The 23,193-nt window shown below is 41.6% G+C and overlaps 1 protein-coding gene across 1 annotated transcript; it reads right to left on the reverse strand.

Annotated features, from left to right (window-relative positions):
• Positions 1-6,354: 6,354 nt before the first annotated feature.
• Positions 6,355-19,327, reverse strand: mtnr1c (melatonin receptor 1C). Its single transcript, XM_083891617.1, has 2 exons — positions 18,893-19,327; positions 6,355-8,473 (listed from the first exon to the last, which is right to left on the reverse strand). The coding sequence occupies exons 1-2, from the start codon at positions 19,074-19,076 to the stop codon at positions 7,608-7,610; spliced, it is 1,050 nt and encodes a 349-aa protein (XP_083747743.1). The 5' UTR covers positions 19,077-19,327; the 3' UTR covers positions 6,355-7,607.
• Between the last annotated feature and the right edge of the window lie 3,866 nt (positions 19,328-23,193).

Below are 23,193 nucleotides of genomic sequence, written 5' to 3' on the forward strand. Positions count from 1 at the left end.
TCAACGATCACATGTTCAGCAAGTTTCCTCAAAACACATTTCATGTGAGAAGACGCTCACGGGAGACCAGAGAGAATCACGAAGAACAATCCAGAGAAGTGAGTTCTCACGTATCATGTTGCTCGTTGTGGCAATTCTAATCACGAGGAGTTACCCGACAGAAGACCCAAAAAAACAAGTCCCCCTGACTCTGGAGACATGGCGCATTGTCGCAGTGAATTGAATTATTCTCTGATCTGTTGCTGGATGAAGCAGTGAGAAACATTTTTTTACAATTATGTTCTGCCCTTTTTGTTTCGTAAGGAATTGTGTTTTGCGAATGCGTTTTCGCTCCTTCACTCCCAGAATGATCAGACACGCCACTGGAACACTGGCTAAGAGTTGTAGATATGCTGTTGTCACAGGCGTTTAAGTTTTGAAATCTTTATATACTCAGTGCTCATACACTGCGTCATTGCATTTTTTTGTCTGTCAAATGAATTATTATGATGAAATGGAGAGAAAACATAAAGCAAGGACACAAGCTATGTTTTCGATGTTGATAATTGGTTAAAATACTCCATAGATTCTATTGTCATTGTACAAAGGGCTTTGTAGTTATTAATCTGCACAGATCCCACTCTTGTTATGTGTTTTGATTTGACTGTTGTCTGCAAAAATTGTCAATAAATGAGTCTTTTACCTCATCTTTTCTTCTCATAGCGCAGCAAAAATATCAATATCATATCATTCATAAGAGTGAGCATGAAATACAAAACAAACAAGGACCTTTTCAAATTAAATAAGCTATTAGAAATAAATCCAGTCCAATTCCCGGAATATATCTTTTCTCTGGAAACATATGGAAAACTAAAAGATGAATTTGAAGATTATTGCAGTGAGCTTTGTGCAGTCACTAGACCAAGGCTATTCAACTTAAGGCCCGGGGGCCAGATCAAGCCCTTCAAGCAATTTGGATGGGCGGCCCATTAACCCATAAATAATGAATGTATTATTTAAAAGCCAGTAAAAATGTAGCTTTGCCTATTTCTGGCACTTCTGTGACACTTTGCGATACTTTGCGTCCCTTTTTGGCAAATACTAGTACAGCTGTAATTGTAGGCAGTCAATGTATGTACCAGAATATTTTGCACTAAGAGCCAACCATAGCAGTTGTACCTGAATATTACTGGTACTGTTACTCGTATTTCTGCAAAAATAGCCTTTTGTGGTCATTGCACCTTAATGTTGTTTATTTTGTTACCGCTAATGTTGTAACCAATTGTGACTGTTATACCCAAATGTTGGTGGTACTGTAACTGTTACCTTTTTGCACTATACACAAATTGTATTGTACCTGAATGTTGGTGGTTTTGTTACTTACCTTTTTAACGCAAAACTAGCATCCATTTCAATAAATAAGTGCTAAATAATTTAAAACATTTTGTATCTATTTTTATCCGTTTACTGTACATGCAACACAAAATAGTTGTACAGAGGTTGACTGGTCCACTGGCTGGACAGCCTTCTGAAAAGCTGGCCCTCTGGAAATTTTAGTTGAATAGCCCTGCACTAGACGTACATGTTCATCCTTTTATGGTGCGATTATGAATTGTAATAAAACAACTGGTTCAGAAATAAGAGCCAAATTCTCGATGGACTTGCGGTGTGTATATGTGGTCAAAGGATCTTCTACTGCAAGTTCAAGTTGTCCCTCCTCATGGGTCCAGACTTCTGACCCTCTGCTAGTGTTTCACATTGGCTCTCTCTCTGTCTGCACTCCGAGTTTGCCTTTTGCATTCCACATGTCACATGTGCTCTCTGTCAAATCAGAGGCCCCCCACACGCCACACCTGTTGTTTTTGATCAAGCAACAGTGTCCTTCAGCAGGACATATTTATCGTGTTTTTTTATAGTGCTGGTCCATTGCCGTCAATGACGTTTCCATTTGAAATCAGATATTCAATGATATTCATATAGTTGTTCACTTACAGCTGCCACGAATGGTGAGAGGATGATTAACCATTATTAATTCATGTCAGCAAATATATGAGCTGGTGTGTGGTTTCCTCTCTGTGCCACGATGGAAAGTAAGTCACCATTTCCACTTTACGCTTCTTTAAAAGTTACGTATTTACAACATGTCAGAGGCACACGTTGTGTTATGTACTTCACTGACATTTAGCAGCATTAGAGAGCAATCGGTCTTCTCATCTAATGAGGTCTTACCATCTAATCCTTTGCACAGCAGCCACTGAGACACATTTTTTAGCAGGAAAAGCACACAGTTATTACTAATAGCCATATGGAACACAGCCATCGTTAATTTGATTATTTACACTAGTGGTTTTAATATTGGGGCCATGCAGTGGCATTGTTGCATTACAAGTTTGCGTGTTCTCCTCATGTGCATGTGGTTTCTCTCCAGGGACTCTGACTTCCTCACACAGTCCAAAAACATGTAGAATCTGGGATTGGGTTAATTGAACACTCACAATTTCACATTTAAAAACAACCGAGGTTGACCAAAGTGTTGTATAGAATGACGTCAAATAACAAAATAAAAACACACATAAGAAGCAAAAGCAAACAAGCAAAAACAATGGTGGTTGTTGTGGAAATTCTCTGCTGCTGGTGAAGAATGAAATGGAGAAAAGGTTTTATTTTCCTTGCAAAGAAAAGGTCAATCTCCACACAAGTGGTCGTAGCTGGAGAAAGACCCAGAGCATATTGAGCCCTCATAATTTATACCTGGGGAACGTCCATTTCAGATTTCTTTGTTTGAGAAGGGGTCTGCCTCTCCAGGTCGTGCTTTCACACCTCTTTGTCTACTGCAGGTATTGAAGTCGACTCCCCTGCAGGATGTTATATTTAGATGCAAGTTGAGTCGCGACATCCTAATTATTGGAATTATCGTGAGTCCAACTCAACCTGTGTTAAACACAATGGAGTAACAGTGGGTTTTTAAAGACAATTTAAAATGCTCAACAGAAGGAGTGCTGCAGCATTCTGCACGAGTTGCAGAAGAGACATCAATGATTTATTGATGCCAAGGAATTGCAGCAATCCTGGTGACCTCTTGCCCTTTGTCAGCTGGGATTGGACCCCACGACTCTCATGTGCAAGATAAAACAGTAGAAAATGGACGGGTTTTCATACTGTGTCCTGGCTGCTGTTCAATGAGCCCATACTCTGCAAGAACTCAAATAAGTGTATTTCCCATCGTGTCAGACCTTTGCTGTAAATTATACATCAGTGACTAAACCCCTCTGTGGACTCTACGTTGTTAGCATCGATTTTCCCTTTCAAACACTGTCAAGGGATTACAATTAAATTAAAATTCTGGGCCCAACAAGAAGAATTATCTAAAAAGAAATCCAAAATTGTCAACTCTCTTGACATTTAACTTGTGACCCTCTGGAGGGGGCCTGACGCCAAGGTCGACAACTCAATAAGCTTTAAAAGCTCTGCTGTATCAGTGTCATATCATCTGATAATAAAATAATTGTGTCCGAGGCTGTTCCTCTGCAAAAGAAGTGCTTGTGCTTTTGAGTCTATAGTCGATTATACTTAGTGTGAACACATGACTTGTGTATTGTGAATCAAAAGATCTGCTTCAAAACCGGGTTACATAGAACTCTGTTCTCAGCAAGCATTTTGTCAAGTAGAAATAAATATTTACAAAATACATCCATACCCCAGCTTTTTGTATATGCTCTCAAAAATAAAGACAATAAATATCACCATTATCCCACACTTTCTGCACTTGCCTGACTTCCCTTGACCCAAAACACTTGAAACCCCCTGATAGAACTGTGACCCTGAGCCCGCCGGGACATGTAGGAATTCATCATATGCATGAGAACACAGAGAGTGCTAAACCTGATGCACAAAATCCATTAGGAGACTTGCTTTTGTGGCAGCAGAAGTGAGACCCCACTGCTGGAAAATGCAACTGTGGAATTTCTTCTGTGCAAGAAAAGAGGAGCAACCATCATGCCATGTCACTGTTATGCCCTATAATGACTCATTGTGCATCCATTTTTTTTGCTAATTACATTTGTGACAAGGTTCCACTGCTGTGTAAATAATCCTTAGCTCCCACAAATGAGAATTTGTTTCTTCGGAGTCTCTCGAGAAGAGAAGGGAATGAATCAGTTTGTCTAGCTATAAACGATCAGTGACATCTTTACTTTAACATCTCTGTATATATTTAAAAAGATGAGAAGAGGGTATATCTGATTCAAAACTATTTCCATGATTTAATAATACATAATGATGACATGATCCTTATATGACAGCGTGTAGGGATTTAGCTGCAGAGCAGAAGTAAACAAAGCTGATCTTACAGAGGAAAAACAAAGAAAAAACCCCTCTTATAAAGAGAACGTGACTGTCAGCCTGACAGAACCACATCCATTAAATGAACTTGGCAAAATGAAGTGACGAGTTATGATGGATCTTATAGCATAGGACAGCCACAGATAGCTCACACTGTCCTTGAACATAACTGTAAGAAAAATGTCTCCACAAGCTATTAAATCACAGGCAAAAATGACACTGTGGTTGGAGAGACTTGTCATTTCAGCTTTTCATCCCAGACTCTGGATTGTCTCCTGATTTATCTTCTAGGGAATATCTGTCCTGGCACATTCCCTTTTTGTTTTAATCAATGGTTGGTTTAAAAAAATGCCATTTCTTATCCTACTATGATATATGTCTTTATAAAAGGGATAAAACAGGTTTTTGTTGCTTTTTTCTTAGAATTAAACAAACCAGATATAATACGCTAATAAATCAGCATCAGAGATGATTGTCAGAGCAGAGTATTTATCAGTTTTCTCATCTTAAAAAAGCAGAAGAAGAAAACACATTTTCCCAAAGTGAAGTTATTTTTAGATGTCTTCGTAGGGAGCAGAATGCATATGTAGCAGAGGAAGCAAAGAGAAAGAAAGAAAGAATGTAAGGTTGAGAGGAAAGAGAAAAAGAAGGGTGACCTGCCATTAGTCTTTGACTCTGGTGTAGTCGAGCCAACACTGTCATCTCCCCTCAAGCCCCTTTAGCCACTCATCTGTGGCTGACCTTGCACTGGCACTGGACTGCTTCTTTCTTCCACATCAGAGACACTGACTCTAAGACTGCATGGCAACAAAATGGAACCCATTTTGTGAGATTTTTTTGCTGCTCTGAAACTTGACGGCACCTGACCGACTCACCATAAGACCCACCGTGGATTCGGATTCATGTTACTGCATTCATAATCGTCTGTGAGGCTTCAGTTTATTCATTCATCAGACGACTTTTCCAAAAGCTTAGCAGCAGAATACCAAAAAAAAAAAAAAAAAAAAGATCAGAGGACAAATGTGGAATATGCTGAAATATTTATAAATTAGACACCAGGAATGTGAAATGTCTTTAATATTCCAGCAGCAGTGCATCATATCAAGAATGTGTCACGCTGACATGTTTGACGGCTCCCTGTGAGGTGAACCGCTCATAGTTTGTTCGCTGCGTGAAAGTTATGCTGCGAGACTGTCAGAGCTCATCTCAGCTCGGGTGACATGTTTTCGGGCACACTTGCACTATCGCAGGATTTCATCTCTGGCTCCCGATGCATATCGTGTCCCTGAGGCATTTAATATACAAGACACCCTGTTTTATTTATCCTCTTTTCTTTCCCCATTTCCCAAATCATTCAGGTTCCAGGGCCCCCGGGGGAACGCCTATAGGACCTTTTCAACTTTTCAGTCTGAAAAGCTAATATGCTGCTATATACGCTGAGAATACACTTCCGTTTCCCAGAGGGATCGTCTGAACTGTATGAGAGAACTGAACTTTGCAGACAACAATGCATACCTTTTGCCATTAACACACAAAGCCACTTCTGAAATTGTAGCGTTTGCCCTGGTTTCAAGTTCCTCAAATTAAAACCAGAGCAAACGCTGCTTCACGTCTTCCCAGCGTTTTTTTTTTTTTTGTTTTTCTTTGTGAGGGTAACATTACTCAGAAGACGAGCCTGCGGGTGAGAAGACAAACTGGTGAAATAACACTGTGACTATACTCCCAGGGAGTAGGAGTCTGAGCTATGTACACACACTGAGAACTAAATATGAGATTCAACCTCACCACAGCTTCAACTTATGAACCGGCACACGCCACACTGATATTAACATTCTAAATCACTACAATCCACATAACAGCGTTAACTGAACCAAGAACTGAATGAAAGGAGTGTCAGATTAGGAGTTTCATTGATTGGAAATGACAAATCCTTACATCTCATCATGTAAAAGATGAAAGACACAGTGGTAGTAGATAATACATATTTATTTTCGTTTTCACTATTTTACTGACATAGGCCCACTCATGGTCAAACAGTGCAAATAGGCAGCGCATGTGATGTACACATGCCACGGTGTGACTTGAAGAGGGAAGCCTCTCATCCAAAAATAGGCTGTATGGTATGTGCTGAATCTGTTTGAGGCATTTTAGAGAAGCAAGTCTCACAGCTGATTCCTCTCCATGGTGCAAACGTTAGTTGTTATTTTCAGTGAATAATGAAAGTTGTGTTTTTTTGTACTTTTAGTTCAAGCAGGCAGTGAGTCTGTCTTCAATAGCTGCAGCGCATAACTTGTATCCATGAGTCCTGGAAAACGGCTCTGTCAAGCACTACCGTCAGACCTGATGGAGGGAGCGTTTGTGTGTATACAGCAGCAGAGCAGGGGTGGGCAGAGGCAAGAGGTGTTTATGCCACCAAATTGCTGAACGACTAGTTTTTTTGAGCAGTAGTCTCACTTCACTAGTGCAATGTTGCTGTTGCCTCCGACACATTACATTGTGTGCAGTGGTGGGCATGTCACCGGGCGACACAAGATCTAAACACCGCTATACTGAGAAACACATTCACTGTGTTTACATGCAGGTTAAAAGTCCGATTTATTTTAGTCGGACTAAGACAATAATTTGGTTTTCATTTGGCCATGTCATGTAAACACATTAGTCCTACAAAAATCGAACTAGTCTTACTTGGATTAACATACGTGGAGAATGCGATTCATAGTTCGATTATTCCTGCACGTATGTGCTTAGTCAGACTGGAGTTGGACTTGAGGTTCTGTGCAACCGCAAGAGCCATGCTCGACCTAATCTGTATCACAATTAACATGTACTGCACCAGAGAACCACAGCACAATCCATCAAAGCTTTGTTTTTCTGTGACGTAAATGTCAACAGGAAACTGATTCAATTCACGCTAGCTTACAGCGCCACCTACGGAGGCGGAGTCAGACATACGCGACCAATAAATCGATTTTTGTCCGACTGCCTGACTCAGTCGAGCCACAGCTCATGTAAATGTGTGGATTGTGAATAATTGTGTGGACTCATTTGAATGTAACAGACATTTGTTTATATCAAAATGCTATATATCATAGCTTTCAATAGAGAGCAGGGCTGGTATAACAAAGGAGTAGTAGTTTGTACCGTTGATGTAAACTGATGGTAGTTTTATGACTGACAGAAACATGATGAAACAGTGTCCTCTCCTTAAATGATAAACACTGTGAAAAGGCACTTTGTGAACCATAGCATACATCCACAATGAGGCTCCAGACACACGAAACAGTTGTTTATACATTCATCTCTGCTACATTATTGTTGGTTACAGCCGGGGAGGGCTTAGTCTTCAGGCCCTCTGTAGCACACCTGGACGTCTCCACGAGGAGCAAACGCGGGAAGCAAAGACCAAGCACGAGCGTCTTGTACTCTTTGCGGAAGTTTTGGTTTAGCAGTCCATATATTATGGCATTGAGGCAGCTGTTGAAATATGCCATGAAATAGCTTGTGATAAATAGCCACTCGGGAATGTGGGGTGCCACTTTGGCAGGATTTATGGCTACGGCCAGTCCTATGAAGTTCAGTGGTGCCCAGCACACGGCGAACAGCACAAACACCATGAACATAGTCAGGAAGTTCCTCACGTCACTTGGTTTCAGTTTGGTCCTTTGCTCTGGTTTGACTCGGTGTTTCACTTGAATCACCAGCACCCATATCCTCATGTAGCAGTAAGTCACCACCAGCAGCGGGATCAGAAAGTGAATAATCACCACAGAGATGGTGTAGTGTGGGCTGACCGTCTGGGCGAAGGTGCACGAGTAGATGCGGGAATCGTACTGCAGTGAGCCAACGAAGAAGTTGGGCACTGTGGCGAGGGCAGTGAGCAGCCACGTGAGGCCCAGGTAGCAGCAAGTGTTCCTCAGGCTGCACACACGGTCATAGTGGAGGCTGTGGCAGATGTAGCAGTAGCGGTTGATGGCGATGGCCGTGATGTTGAAGATGGAGCCGATGACACTGATGCCCATGATGAAGCCGCTGGCCTGGCAGTGCAGGTCACCCATGGTCCAGTCATTGTGGAAGATGGCTGTCAAGACCAGAGGGTAGGGGTATAGCGCCACCACCAGGTCTGCTACAGACAAACTTACCACGAAGATGTTGCCTGGAGAAAGAGAAGAGGTTTAGACAACACAGAAAACAAGCACTGGACATGGAATGGGTTATATATTTCAAACTAAAGTGGCTCACTGGAGTTCTGACTGTGATTTCCATCCTAAAAGACTGGCATGATTGTGCCTTCACAGGCTGAGGCTTTAACCATAAACTCTACAGTGCAGTACTCTTCATCCAGGAGAATGTTCTTGATTTTTGCTCGAAGTGTTAGAAAAACCAACTACTTTATTTCTGACACTGATCATGGTCTGTCGTACTGTAGCTCAGGCATGTTCAAAGTCTAGCCCGTGGGACAATCACTGCCATTTGTGAGATTTTGTACGACCCACAGCTTCGGTTTTATAGCGTATTATTTACGGCCAGGGAAGGACTTGGACAACAAAAGGGCCTTGGTTACATGTCACTCCGTTAGCTCAGCTGATAAGGAGTTTGAAACGCACCTGTGACAGACAGCTACATGCACTCATCTCATAATATGTTTTTTGACTCCAGATGTGAAAGAAGGGCTTTTGTGTGCTTTTTTTCTAGGTCTGAGGTGACCTCTGCGTAGGTTACGCAAAGCCCTCTGCGTCGTCTCTGACTGCACAAAATATTTTTTAAGTGTCTGTCACTCCGTCAAGGGACAACGGAGACGGTAAGAACTGCGATTGGTCCTCAGGACAGGCCGAGCTAAGCTGCTCGGTGCCGGCTCACAGTGTGCACCGAGCGTCCACAGAGGCGGAGCCGATCACCGCCGACAGCGTTGCTGCTAAACTATAAATATGTCATATAGACACACAGCACATGTTTAGACTCTAAATGGCCAATTTCTCGCCTCAAATTATCTCAAAACTGCGTTCTGTGACACAGAAAAGTGGGGAAACGGCCACTGTTTCAACAACAACAGTCTTTCTCTCTCGGACGCCATTTCTCACTGTAGCCAAAATCACAACAACCTTGCGCAGCGACCCCTACTGATCGGGCGGTAAATTGCAGCGCGTATCTGTCCACGGCGCAGAAGTATGAAGGCTCGATGTGTCTCCGTGGTTACGCAGTCGGATAACGCATTACGCAGTCGGAGAAGTATAATGTGGCCATGAGACAGATAACCATGAAATGTGGTACAGATATTTTACGGTACCCAAACTTTTCCTACCATTTCATTTATCACCACCATGACGTTGATATTTATAGTCGTGAATGTAATGTTTTGATATTTTTGGATGGGAAAATATTGTGTTCCCATCCACAATAATCATTTGTTTGGTTTTGTTGGACCGTCCATTTAAATGAAATTGCGCAAATCAAATGGTTCTTTGTTTTAATATTTTGTTTCCCCTGACGATTGACAGAGCAGATTAGTACATCAAAAAACCAGGACATTTTAACGTTCGATTATATCAAAACAACAACGTCCTGTCCTCCTGGGGTCTAAGCCTATGGTCGTATGACGCTGGTTCTCCTCAGAGAAAATGACGTCTGATGTTGTTACAGTGCAGCTGTTCTGAGCGGGGGATAAAACAATAAATCACATTCTAATGCTGTGTCAGATAACAATTAAGATACCAAGAACATACACTGAAGCTGTAACGCAATTTAATTGCTGTTTTGTAAAAGAAGTGCCAGATCAGATTCGATGAGACATTGTGCAACAACTCATGAGCTGCACATGTTAGGATCTAAGCTTTGTGATGAAGGAGATGAGTTTGCAGCTGGTCAAGAGCAGTATTACGCTTAGTAAATCTACATAATAACCTTATGGATCACTTTTGTTAGTTTGTTGCAAATAATCTGTGAAGGTTCACATCTCACGTGGCTCATTTGTTATATGTAGTGTCAAATGTTGGGGGGGGAAGTACCTTCTGAAGATAAAAGTTGAACGCGCGAGGCAGCAGCTGAAACAACGGCACTGATGAGCAGATATGACAGGAGTGGGTTTAAAGCACATGTCGGGGCATCAATCGTCAGCGTCAGCAAATCCTCGCTATAATCCCGGCACCACAAATACAACACAGCTACAGTCTAATGTTCCTTCTCCTTGCCCAACTTAAGCCCTAAAGAAAATAAAGAGTATACAATTGTATGCACCATTAAATGTAATCTCGTCATTTTATTTGTGAAGAGGTGGTTTCTTTTTTTTTTTTTTTTTTCCCAAAGCCTTGCCACAGTTCTTCACAGACGAAAAGGCTACTAAAACCACACGAGCGCTTTCTCAAGCCTGATGAAATAAAGCATTTGTTCTTCATCCTCTCGCTCAGCGGGCAAATCTGTCAGATTGTATTTGTGATCGCTCACATCGTGTATTTGCCATAGTGCAGAGGTTTGATTCCTCGCTGACATCACGTGGCTCGGTGCGATCATGTGTGCTGGTCAGACATGACCGTGGGAGCGTGTGAACCGTGAGCTAAGTGTTTCGCACTGCTGAGAAGACGGTTGCAAAGTGACCAAATGACTTTGTTTTTGTTTTTTTTAAAACCCCCGAACGTACCATCTGACTTATTGCTGTTCAAGTAATCAAATTAACCTTTTAAAACCGAGCACATCGCTGACGACACGTCGGCACAAGCGCATTTTGCATCACCGTAGTTACGCGACAATTTGGTTATTACGGTAATTTCACTTGTGCCGTTTCAGGAAGCCGTAGAGAGTGGGTAGAACATGTGTACATAGTTATTGTATTGTATTGTATTCATTTTAACGTGTTAAAACAGTATTTTAACATGGAGTAAATTGTAAATAGCTGCCAGATATTGAAAGTTATTCTGGAAAAATGGGCAGAAGCACTTAGTTACAGGACATTCGCTGGTCTTTTAGGTGGTTAGGTGTTAAAGGGTTGGAAGGTGCCTATGCTCCCACATCCCTACGTTCCTCATCCTCTTCATTCAGCAGGTTTGTGTACACATTTGCTCTGCAGTTCTGGCGCCAGCTACCCCAATGAATCTTTTCGTCTCTTGTTTCATGTCGGTGGAATAGGAAGTTCTGAACAACTAAAACCGTTCCTCCACGGTTCCTCCAAAAGCACTGTGAACAAGGGGGTCGGTCCTGTCTGCTAAGCTTTTCACCAAATATTGTGGGGAAAAAAAATGACTCATTCATTTACTATTTAAAGTGCTTCCCAAAAAAATGTGTGGTAGGATAGGGCATAAATTCAAGGTAAATATAAGGAACACAAGACCCAATTCTTTATTTGTCAGAAGCAGTGAAATGTACTCCTGACTTCGCTCCAAGACTGCGCTGACACTCAATTTAAAGGTCACATAGAGTGGTCCTGTTGCACATACATGTTAGTTATGGAGGTCTACTTACATACATTAACTTGTTTTTATGGTCAAAAACCTCCTAGTTGCTGTAAACGAGCCGATAGAAATCTGTGATTTTTGAAGCACTTGTCAGCCGCGCTATTTCAGACATAAATCTCGCCTGAGAAGACAGACTGTGTTGTGATTGGCCAGTACCCCGGAAGTGACATTCGGCACACCCGCTCTCAGAAGCACAGCTCCCCCCTCTGGAACGGTGGATGCACTGCTACTCATTATCAAAACATTGTTTTAACAATGTTTAAAAATAGCTTTGTCACGACTCCCCGCCTTCAGGGCTTCATAAACAAGGTAATGACGCAGATACACACTAAAAAACAGCGTTAATTGGAACTTCCGGTCTAGTTCCGCTTTAAGAAATGTGGGACCATTTTGAGACAAATCTTAGAAATGAAACAAATCTTTGAAATGTCGGAATATTAGGCCTAATTTTCAAAATGTTCAGTGAAAAAAAATCTTAGAAATGTGGGCACATAGGGCTGACCCTATGCCTCGCAGCAAAATATCTGTTTTAGTGTAAAAGCGCCACCAATATACAGACACTCGCGTGCCTACATACCAGAATAGAGTCATACCTACTGACATCTATTATTGTGCTATTATTATCATCAAGTGTGAGTTGAATGGATTTAAACCTGAATCCTGATCGGTTACAGACCATCAGGGACAGCTGACACTCAGCCTTTAAATCCTGTGACACCATTATCTGACCTGAATGTATCGCTCCCAGAAAACTGTCAGTCAATAAATATGTTGCATCGAATCAACAGATTCTTGCTTTCATTTCTTTCCTTTTTTGAAGAAGAAGAAACACCAGGAGGTGCCTCTCATCACCCTCCCATCCATGGTATGAATCTGTGCACGTGAGCATATTTATAGCACACACGTTGCTTCATTCATGTTGAGTGAATAGTTAGAAACTATATATATGTGCTATAAATATGCTCACGTGGCAGTTGTTTTTTTTTTATAAAAAGAACAATGTTGGAAAGTAACAATGGAGCGACAGCGGAGGAAGAAGAAGGTGTGCGGCGATAAAGACGCGAGTGCAAAGCGATAAACACAAAAGCAGAAGACACACAACAAAAGTGCATGGCAGCGGAAGGGGATTTTCAATCCCACAACTTGCATCACTGTGTGCACATGTGAGTCCCAGGGGCTTATGTGCCTCCGTCAAACCCACCATCTCTGCGCCACCACTTATACTGGAAATGTGATATGCTACGCTTCACTTCAACCAGCTCTATTTTTACACCTTTGAAGGAAAGATGAAATGTTTGTGTAGGAGGGCTGCCGGTGCTTGGATCCAGATGAACGTCAACAGTGTTGAGGCTTATTGCTACAAGTGCCTTTTTCCAAATTAGATTACCTTTGACTTAGAGACAGTCGAGCTTATCTTGAATAAGTAAAGGTAACCGTTTGGGAAGCGGTGAGGAATTAGTAGTGACTATACTTCATTAACCCGTGTCCATTTGCAAAAAAAAAGTTCAACATCAAAATAAATCAAGATGCTTTTTTAAGATAATGCAGCCTCGTGTGAACCAAAACACCATCAAAGGATGTCCTCCAATCTGACCCCCAATGTCTGAAAGGGAATTAGATAAAACAATCAAACCATCAGGACTACAAATGCGAGAGCATGAGCACAAAAAAGAATTGTGGGTTTTGGAGACCACATTAGAAAGGAAAGATTAGATCTAATCACAGACTGTGTATAAAAATGGATGGCGCCTTAACAGTTTAGTAGGGTGGAAGTTGCAGTTAACCACCAGGGGGCGACTGCACTATTTGCAAAAAAAAAAAAACTGCTTTAATGGAAGTCTGTGAGAAACATTCATGATTAATAACATTTTCTGTCTTAAATCGCTAGTTCTTCTCCAGTATTCCAAACTTCTCCAATAGAATATGATGTCAATTATGTAAATTAGGTTTACTTTAAGTGGAAAATAGACGATAAAACAGTGGACAGCAGGTGCCTCTTCCAGTGCGTCTGAATTTCCACTTTCAAAAACTGACGTAAATTGTAACCACACTCTTAGAAATAAAAGTGCTAAGTAGAACCATATAAGGTTCTTCGGCTTGTCCTCATAGGAGAACCCTTTTTGGTTCACTAAGGGTGGTACACTAAGCGATGATGGAACCTTTTATAAGGGTTCTCTCGATCAAAATGGTCCTTTACTGGAACCATTAGTGTTACCAAGAACCCTTGAAACACCCTTACTGCAAAGGGTTTTTCAGAAGCAAATGGTTCCAGGTAGAACCTCAGCCCTTGTAGAAGAACCCTTTTGGAACCTTTTATTTCTAAGAGCGCACAAGACCACGTCCATTTTTTTGAGTTAATGCAATCATGATACTTCCACTTGAACCAGGTGTGGTCAGATAATCCTAATCTGACACCTCCACCCCCCTCCTACCACACAGCAGAAAGCTAAACGTCGTCCGGTATTCTGTGGCCAGGAGAGGACGACACGCTTAATGTAGTGTGCTAAGTGATATTCCCCCCCGTGGAGCTGCGCTGTCGATTTAAATCGGCTTCTGGTTTGACTCACAAGTCCACTGACTCTATTAAACACCCCATTCCCTCTCCCTCCCCCCCGTCTCACCCTCTGGGCGCGTGGAGGTTTTATTCTCGACTGTGTGCGGTGACTCAATGTGATCACAAAATTCACACCCTGACCTCAAATCAACCCGTGACCCACAGCTCCTAACATTGGATGTGCATACCCAGAGTCTTTATTTCATTCTTTCCTACATCTGCCCCCCCGTCGACACACAAATATACACAAACCCCCTCACCCCTTGTCATGAGTGCATTTTCTAAGTCTATTTTGAGTTCGGTTAACCCCAGTGGGAAGTGTTAAAACCCTATCGGATGCTTCACCAGTTCTCCTCTCCCATATATGTTGTATATGACTTTTATTTGACCAGCGTCTCCCAAATGTGGCGCACACGCCTGCTTCCTCTTCTAAAGGCTGGACACATGAGAGGGAGCACGCAAGGCGAGTATGTCGGAGTGAAGCAGAGCGGAGAAGGGTCTTGCCGATGTGTGTGAGCGAGCAAACCGGCAGTCAGAACAGTGTGTGACAGAGACAGGAGATGGAATTCTTCCCCCCGGCAGTCTGCTTGACACAGATTCCCCCTCCGCCCACAAAATATACGAGCGAGTGCAGTCTTCACCTACTGTAGGTCATAAATCATGCGTTTATGTCGGGGGCCCAGAGGACGCTGTCCTTTAACACTGCACCTGTCAGCCCTTAACAAAACATCCATCCATCAGAGAAAGTGAGTTTCACTGGCGACAGATTTTCTACGGCTGCACGGCGTTCCTCGCCCTCTGTCCGTCGTTTTTGTCTGTAAGCTTAAATATTGATTCAAAAGGAAGCCAAACCTATAAATAAGAACAGAGAGGAGATTGTTGATAGGTCGAGGACAATTTTGGTTACATGGGGACACACGTGGGGTGAAATAGAAGATAGATTGAGTGAGTTGCAGGTTTCTGCTGACGGAGACTCTGTCGCTCAGTCCAATTAAAGAAGGAGAACAGTGACGTGAGGTCTGCATCAGTGCACCGTGTAGAGTCTTGCCAGTGTTGAGGGAAGACTTTTTGAACAGGCCATTTAGCCCAGCCTCTTGTTCAAGTCCAGTGAGCTGTGTCATATTTTTTTGCAAACCAGATAATCAAATTATTCTTCTGGCTACTAAACTTCTGACCAAATTGCTTTTGGCTGGTGCACACACAGGCGCAGGCTGGACGTGTTACGCAATGTGTTTCGAATTGTAATGAAAAGCTTGCCATTCTGATCTTCATCATGCTGCGATTTTTGAGTTACGTCTCAACACAAAAAAGTTTTTTTGGGATTGTGACTCTTTTCATGTCACAGTGTTTTTGGCGCTGCAATTCTCACAAGGCAACATCATGGGGTGTAATCATAAAATCAAACTAGTTTTTATGTTGTTTTTTGAAACGATTCTTACGACTAGACTACAAAACGTGCATCGCAATTTCTACGTGCATCATTTTCTATTTCTTTCTTCTCTATCGATTTCCTACCCTGCAGCACGTCACTGCTGAATCTCTCTGATTGTTGAGTTTAGGTTTTCTTAGTTTTCTATTGTCCCAGTTTGGGTAAAGTTTTTGGGAGTTTTTGTCTCAATGTTTGACGCTGTTCTCCTCAGAAAGAACATCACGGGGTGCAATCATAAAATGACAAACGTATAATTGGTTTTTATGCTATTTTTTTTTTAAACGATGCTTGTGACTACAGAATAAAACACGCATTATGATGTTGTACCTTTTAAAATCATAGACCCTGTAGCACTTTGCTGCTTAAACTGCCTGTGGCTGATTCTTCTGTCACTACATTAATTTTTTTCCACACAGAAAACAACAAACAGACTTTGGGTTTCATGACATTATTATTATTATTTTATTTTATTTTATTATTTTAATAGATGGAAACAGAAATCGACATGTTTCAGTTCTATGTCGCATCCAAACAGCCTTTTGTTGCTAATAAACTGAACAATTTCAGACTTATCGGATGTAGTAGTGCAACTCACTCATACATTCATAAACATAAAAGACATTTTCAACTTAGGAGTTAAGCTCCTACTGCATATTTTAAAGGTGATATTTGCTTTAAAATGCAATATTTTCTTTAGGCGAGAGAAAAAAATCCTTCATTAATGCTGTGTTCTATATGTGCATTTACTCCGACACAGTGGCATCTACAGTGAAACGTACACCTATGGTGGAATCTCACAAGTGTTATCTTTATTTTGATACCAAGATAATTCACATAGAGCTTGTAACTGCAGAGATTTAGGGTGAATTAACAATTCCTTGCTTAACCCTCAATCTTAATCCTCAATCTCAAAAATGCGCGCTTCCCTCTAGTGCAAGAACTGTCCCGATTCTCAGAAAAATTAAGTTGAGGGGCGAGTTTAAGGGCTGTATCTCCCTCAATATTGAGATTTTCCAGAGACCACCCTTGGGAGCAAGGGCTACCCAGAATGCATTGCGTGTTTTGACATAACAAAGATGGCGCCGAAAGCAGCGAAACGAGTACGCTATAAATTAAGTATTTTCTTTGTTAATAGAGATATAAAAAATGATGAAAACAATTGTATTATCTTAGTTTAGGCCCATATTATGGATTACTGACGTCATTGTTGCGTAACATTTATTTTTATTTTACGTTCTTTTGTCAATAGCCGCCATCGTTTGCTATGGTTTACTTTTCAATAAGCCGTGGTGTGTGGTAACTGTCAGCTGAATATGTCCGTGGTTGTGGTATTTGTATGAGTATCATCTTATAACTAACTGACAACCTAATAACTTGACTGATATAAAATAAAAAATAAATAATCGTGATGTAAATGTGTTCTTCTTCTTCTTCTTTTTTGGAGTTGACAGACTGGACGCAGCTTTTGCGTTATTCTGCCCCCCACAGTCTGAAGACGTAGCTGCATTTAAGGGGTGTCCCATTTCTAAGTGACAAAATAACCCTCAACACAGATTGAGGGTTAAGATAGGAATTGGAATTGGCCCAAACTCTCCAGCACCACAAGTTATACACTGGGAAACAACACACACAAAGTTCTGAGTTGGTGTTCATAGATACACCGACAACTTAAGCAGCCACAGGGAGAACCTCTCACTACCTCTGAAGGTGAGACAGTGAGTCAAAACAGATCTCTGGAGACTCAGGGTATATGAACACTCCCCACACCTGAGCTTCATCAACGCCAATCAGTGGCACACACACCTGACTGCAGTGAGATGATTCTCACACCAACTCTCACAGAGTGACCGAAGGACAAATATCCAAGATTGACACATTTTGCTTCCAGTGAAGCAGCAAAGCACAGATCTTGTATGATTTCGACTTCTCGTTTGAAAGGAGATTATCTCTTTGTGTGAGGTGAAATGAATTCCCTTCAACGCCTTAACGTGAATCATTGCAATTAGAAAAAAAAAATGTCTTTCCTCTCTCGCAATAATTATGCCGTAGCTTTCTTTGTCACCAGAAAAATCACAGGTCAGAAAAGAAAGAACTATGTCAAACATTCCCTGTGTACTTCACTACTGTTTGTCAGGAGCCATCGAAAGTAACACAAGCAGAGTTTGACGCTGCGATTGACCTACAACTCACACGAGAGGCCACACAACAATGTCCTCTCATTCTAAAGGTCCAGATCTAAGGAGGAAAAAACGATTTATCTGCGGTGAAGAAACCGAGGCTGAATCCAGACGGAGAGAGCGAAGAGGGAGTTATTACTCATGAAGAGATGCAGACGCAGACAAGCGAGGCTGAGGAAACTCCATCACACTGGGACTGGGGGACTGAAATCTGACAGCAGCCTCGCTGCCAGACAGAGGTCGCAAACACTATACGTCTTATATTACATAATTACACTTATGAATGAAAAGTGGACAGCAGGACATAGCGCAGTCTGTGGGCCGTTGACTTTGTTGTAAATTGATATACTCACTGTGTGCGTGCGTAACATCAACACACTAAGATATTGCCATATTTCATGGTGTGATTTTATTATTTGAAACGCTGTATTTGATATATTGTAAATACTCTTCACTGTGGTTTAATGTTGTTTTTAAGCCTCTGACTGTTAGTTGGCAACAGGCGTTCAGCCATTTGATCCCATCCCAATAAAACTGTATATAACATTGTTATTTATACCACAGGAGCTTATCTTAAAACAGACTTATCTGGAACGTAATAATCTTATAGCCAATATATCATATGATTTTCCCCCGGTTAGAGTTTTTCCAAATACACAGTCTTATTTCCCACTTGTATACAATTTCTCTTTCACATCAATCATTTCGAGATGAAATATCAACAATCTGCCTGTGCTGCTTCTCATTATTTGTCGATATTGTTGCCATGTGTATTCTGTTTTTGTTACTTTTGAGTGTTTTGTCTTATTCCTCCAACCTGCCTATATGGATTACATTATAGTCAATGGCTATAATCTGGCATATATGTGTCCACAGTGGACATTACAGCTGCTTTCCCTGCTGCCATGCACAAACAAAAAGTAGGTCAATTCCAAATATTCAACCACCTGCTCTTGTCCTCATCCCTCACCTGCATTCCTGAGCTTCTTGTTTCTGTACACGGATAAGATGACGAGGACGTTCCCCAGGATGTCCACCACGATGGTGAAGATCAGCACGCTGGCCAGCGCAGTGGACACTCCACTGGGGGGAGAAGCACTCAGTCCACGGTGGTCGCTCTCGTTCGCGTTCACATCCTTCGCCTCTAAATCCATCTCCTCTCCTCAGGTCGCTGCGGCCATGCTGGCAGCGGAGCAAGGTTCAGATGAAGAGAGCGAGAGAGCGAAGATATTCATATTCACAGTCCAAATATTCAACAAAAAAAATGACTTTAAAGTGTTGGGACTTGTTTTGGAAAAAAGCAAAACGCGACTCCCGACGTCACGGGCTGAAGTGGTCACACACTTTACGCACGGAGGGGAATTATAAAATGAGCAAATAACAAATAAATGCTAAGAAGGTTGTTTCAGCGTCGTACTCCGTGTAGTCCAGTTATGAGTGACCGGGGCGTCTTGCGTGCGCGTTGCTCCATTTCTGCCAAGAGAGCTCGTCCTGACCAGGAGGCATGTGAGCGCTCTCCTGTGCGTAATGGAAATGTGAGAATGCAAAGCGCTCACACACACACACAGAGCAACGGGTGGCCCCCGTGTTTTCTTTCGGGGTTATAATTACAATCTATCGACACCTTTGGTCAGATATAGAGATGGAGAAATTGTGCGCAATCTTTGCGCCCTGAGCAGCTTCTCTTCTGTAGTAATCTCATCAATGCTCACATGAGTTCCGGCTGACTGGTGTGTGGATAGTGCAGCAGCCAACGCAGCAGAGTCCACCTTATTTTTTCCAAAGTCAAGTTATTAACTGCACTCGTTAATAACTTGTTCTAGTTTCTTGGTGAACTGAACTGAAGAGGTTTCCATGCGCATGGAAATGGCGCCTTCGTGTGTCCATCAGAGACTCATGCAAAGAGGGGGAAACACGAGCAAATGGTTATAATGTTTATTTTTAAAACACTGATGGGGAAACATGTTGAAGAAATTTAAGTTAACATCTCTATAATAATGTTTTTATGATGGTGAGATGTCAGACAGACAGGTGTCTTACATGTAAAAGTCACATTTTCAACTATTAAACATAGTTTCTCTTCAAGTTGAATACAGATTTTTACAAATACCATATGAAATGACAAAGAAAGGATCCTGAATCTTGAATCTTGAATGAATAAATCAACAGTCTGGTCTGCAAAACACAATGGAATGCTGACCACAGCTTCCCAAAGCCCAGCAGGCGATCAAAGGACATCTTTTAATGTCCAGATGTGTCCAAGCAACATCCTAAAACCCAAAGAAATGTTTACATTTAGTAGCAGTATGTGGGTTTTCTCCTGGTTCTCCGGTTTCCTCCCACAGTCCAAAAACATGCAGATTTAAGGATTATGCAAATTGGACACTCTAAATTGACTGTCAGATTGACACCAGCGTCCCCCCACGACCCTCATGTGGAGGATAAAGTGGTAGAAGATGAATGAATGAATGAATGAATGAATAAAGACCCTGATTGTGAGTGAGTCCTGAGCAATGTGTTTGTATTCATTTGAAAAGCTGCCTCGTGTTCAGATGCCTTGGCCAACCATGGTTATAGGGAACATGATCACAATCTCCCCTTCTGTTTCCTGAATTATGGTATTGAGTTAAGGCCAAAGAAAAGTGTTTTTTGAAAAGCATTATGATGTCAAAGTGAAGATGACATTTGACCTTCTGTTTATGAAACATCACAATTTTATCCAATGAAGGAATAAATCTGGGATATGGTGATGAGGAGGGGGGGGGGCTTTATTTTCCCTTGGAAGTAATAATCCAGACTGAACTGTCAGTCAGAGTTTTCATGTGAAACCACTGAAAAACGACAGCAACCATTTCATCACTGTCTTAGATTATATCAAAGGGATAATTTGCCACATGCACCACCATTTCTATGGACCTGACCGTGGACCTGCTGAAGCCTGAAAAAAGACCCATTTATTCGAATCAGGTGCAGGACAGTGGCTCCTCGTGACCAGGAGTGAGAAACCCATGGTTTAGATGGTATTTTCTGACCGGAAAGTGAATTTCGTTTACAGCTCAAGGAGAAAATCTGTTACTTTTCATCACAGCAAGCAGTTTTTTAAATCCATTGCTGCCCCCAGAAGGAAGTTGAGATACATTATCCTGTCACTTTGTAGTTTGAAGTGTCGTCACCAGGTAAAAATGCTGGTTTTCTCTTTGGACATTTGAGAGGCGGGGAGGTATGTTGGAGCAGGGAAACACCTAAAACATGCAGGAAAGTGGCTCCTCAGGACCAGGAGTGAGAAACCCTGTTGTAAGACTTAATCAGGCATAGACTTTATTAATGTAAGTTTCTCCTGTCCCTGCTGGCAGCCATGTTATCAGTTAGAGCAACAGTGCATCTCCTAGTCAGACCAAAGGAATTAGTATTGATCATATTGATCACCCTATACAAAAAAAAGCTATTGCTTTCACAAGCCTTCTGCTGCCTTCTTAAACTGTTAAAGGCTTAAACTTGAACTAAAGCCCTGTTCAGTCCCCTTCTGTGTTGGCTGCAGCATTTTCTCATCGCTGACAAGTACGTATTTGTTTGTGGAGTTTTTTTCCCTCTCTCGACGTGAGGTTGTGAGGACAGAGGGTGTCACTTGCTGCACACACTGTAGAGCCCTCCGAGGCAAACTGTGTGCAAATTGTGATGTTGAGCTGTAAAAATAAAAAACTGACTTGAAATGAATTGAAAAAGTGCCATGTTTATCTCAGGGAAAAATGTAGTGGATAAATAATTACGGTACACATATTCACCATTAACTAGGTGCTTACTAACATAAGTAGCATACTAGCCCTTTATTAGTAATAAAACCTTATTCTACATAACCGTATTCTACCTCTATTATGACATGAATTAAGATTTATCCTATATAAGGTGTTAATACATACTTAATATTTACTAATAAAGGGCTAGTATGCTACTTTTTTTATGTTAGTAAGCACCTAGTTAATGGTGAATATGTGTTCCCTAATCGTAAGTGTTACCATGATATTGTTTGTTTGTGTTTATGCGAGGACACATTTACTGCACAGAGCTGGACAAAGGCAAATCTGGACCATCACTGCAGCTGAAAAAGTGCAGCGACACAGAACAGACTCTCGCAAAGAGTGAAAAACAAGATACAAGAGAAAATCGATCGTATTTTACAGCCACCATGCTTTTAGAATGTCATATTTGATGAATAGATTATCCATTTGATTTGTTAATTACAGTCTGATGCCCACAGCAGACTCCCAAAGCCCAAGGGACAATGTGTACAAATGTCTGCTTGTGTCACAGCTACAATTTCAAAACCCAAAGACATGATGAAGAGACAAAAACCAGCTCTGATGTGCAGATTTATATCTTAGTTCGTCTCCACAGCTGCAGACATGCAGCTACACAGAACAGTTGCTCCTGAATAGTTTACCCTCTTTTTCAGAAGACCACTTTCACAAGACATGTTTTTCTGCCTGTGACCTGGTGACAAAAAAAAGAAGAAGAGTTTGTGAAGCAGCCTTGTCTCTGCTGTTAAAACCAGACAAAGTATGTTTGTTCCAAGATATGAGTGTTTTTCCCCTTGTGTACTTCACCAGTAGAAATGACACAGACATTCATACAAGTTTACGTGGTAGATTTATTCAGAGTTAGTCCTCACGGTCCTGTCATTTTTTCCTGTCATTGACTTGATTGATTCGGATTCGTTTTAGCCACAGCTTGTGGTGTTCTGAAAAACTTGTTATTGAGTATGAAGCTCCTTTCACACCTATAGTTCGATTGCTTTGGTCTGCACCAGTCCGAAAAATGTTACAATGTACCAAACAGACGTGGGTACGGTTTGCTTTCACAGATGGGTAGTTCTAAACGAACCGAAACAGACCGCGAAGACCATTGGCACCGGTTGCGGCTATCCGGGGTTATCCCGTATCTCATACCCATAATGCATTAAACGAGACCGTTTCGTCCCATTTGGTTTGGTTGCTTTCACACCAGAGGAACCGTACCAAAAGTAGGGCAAAGCGAGACCTGCCTGAAGCTCAAAACGGAGAGATCGTCTGTTAACTTAAACGTTTGTTGTGTTTCCTTCCAAGCTACACATGTTGTGTTGGACCTTTCTCCCAAAAGATCTCTGGTGGATTTAATCCCATTAAAGGAGATCACTGACAAAGGCATATCAGGACTGTAACTTTTTTTTCCATAATGAGCCATCTTGCACTTCTGTCATCTGATAACCACACTATGATTGCACAAAGTTGTGATGCT

The sequence above is a fragment of the Microchirus variegatus genome (genome assembly GCF_963457635.1).
Source record: "Microchirus variegatus genome assembly, chromosome: 6".
Classification (NCBI taxonomy): Eukaryota; Metazoa; Chordata; class Actinopteri; order Pleuronectiformes; family Soleidae; genus Microchirus; species Microchirus variegatus.

Bases quoted from the DNA above. Each gene is read 5' to 3' on its own strand.
- mtnr1c (XM_083891617.1), bottom strand. From the start codon at position 19,076: ATGGATTTAGAGGCGAAGGATGTGAACGCGAACGAGAGCGACCACCGT. The intron at 8,474-18,892 runs GTGAGGGATGAG...CTCTTTCTCCAG, and splicing joins CAAGAAGCTCAGGAATGCAG to GCAACATCTTCGTGGTAAGT.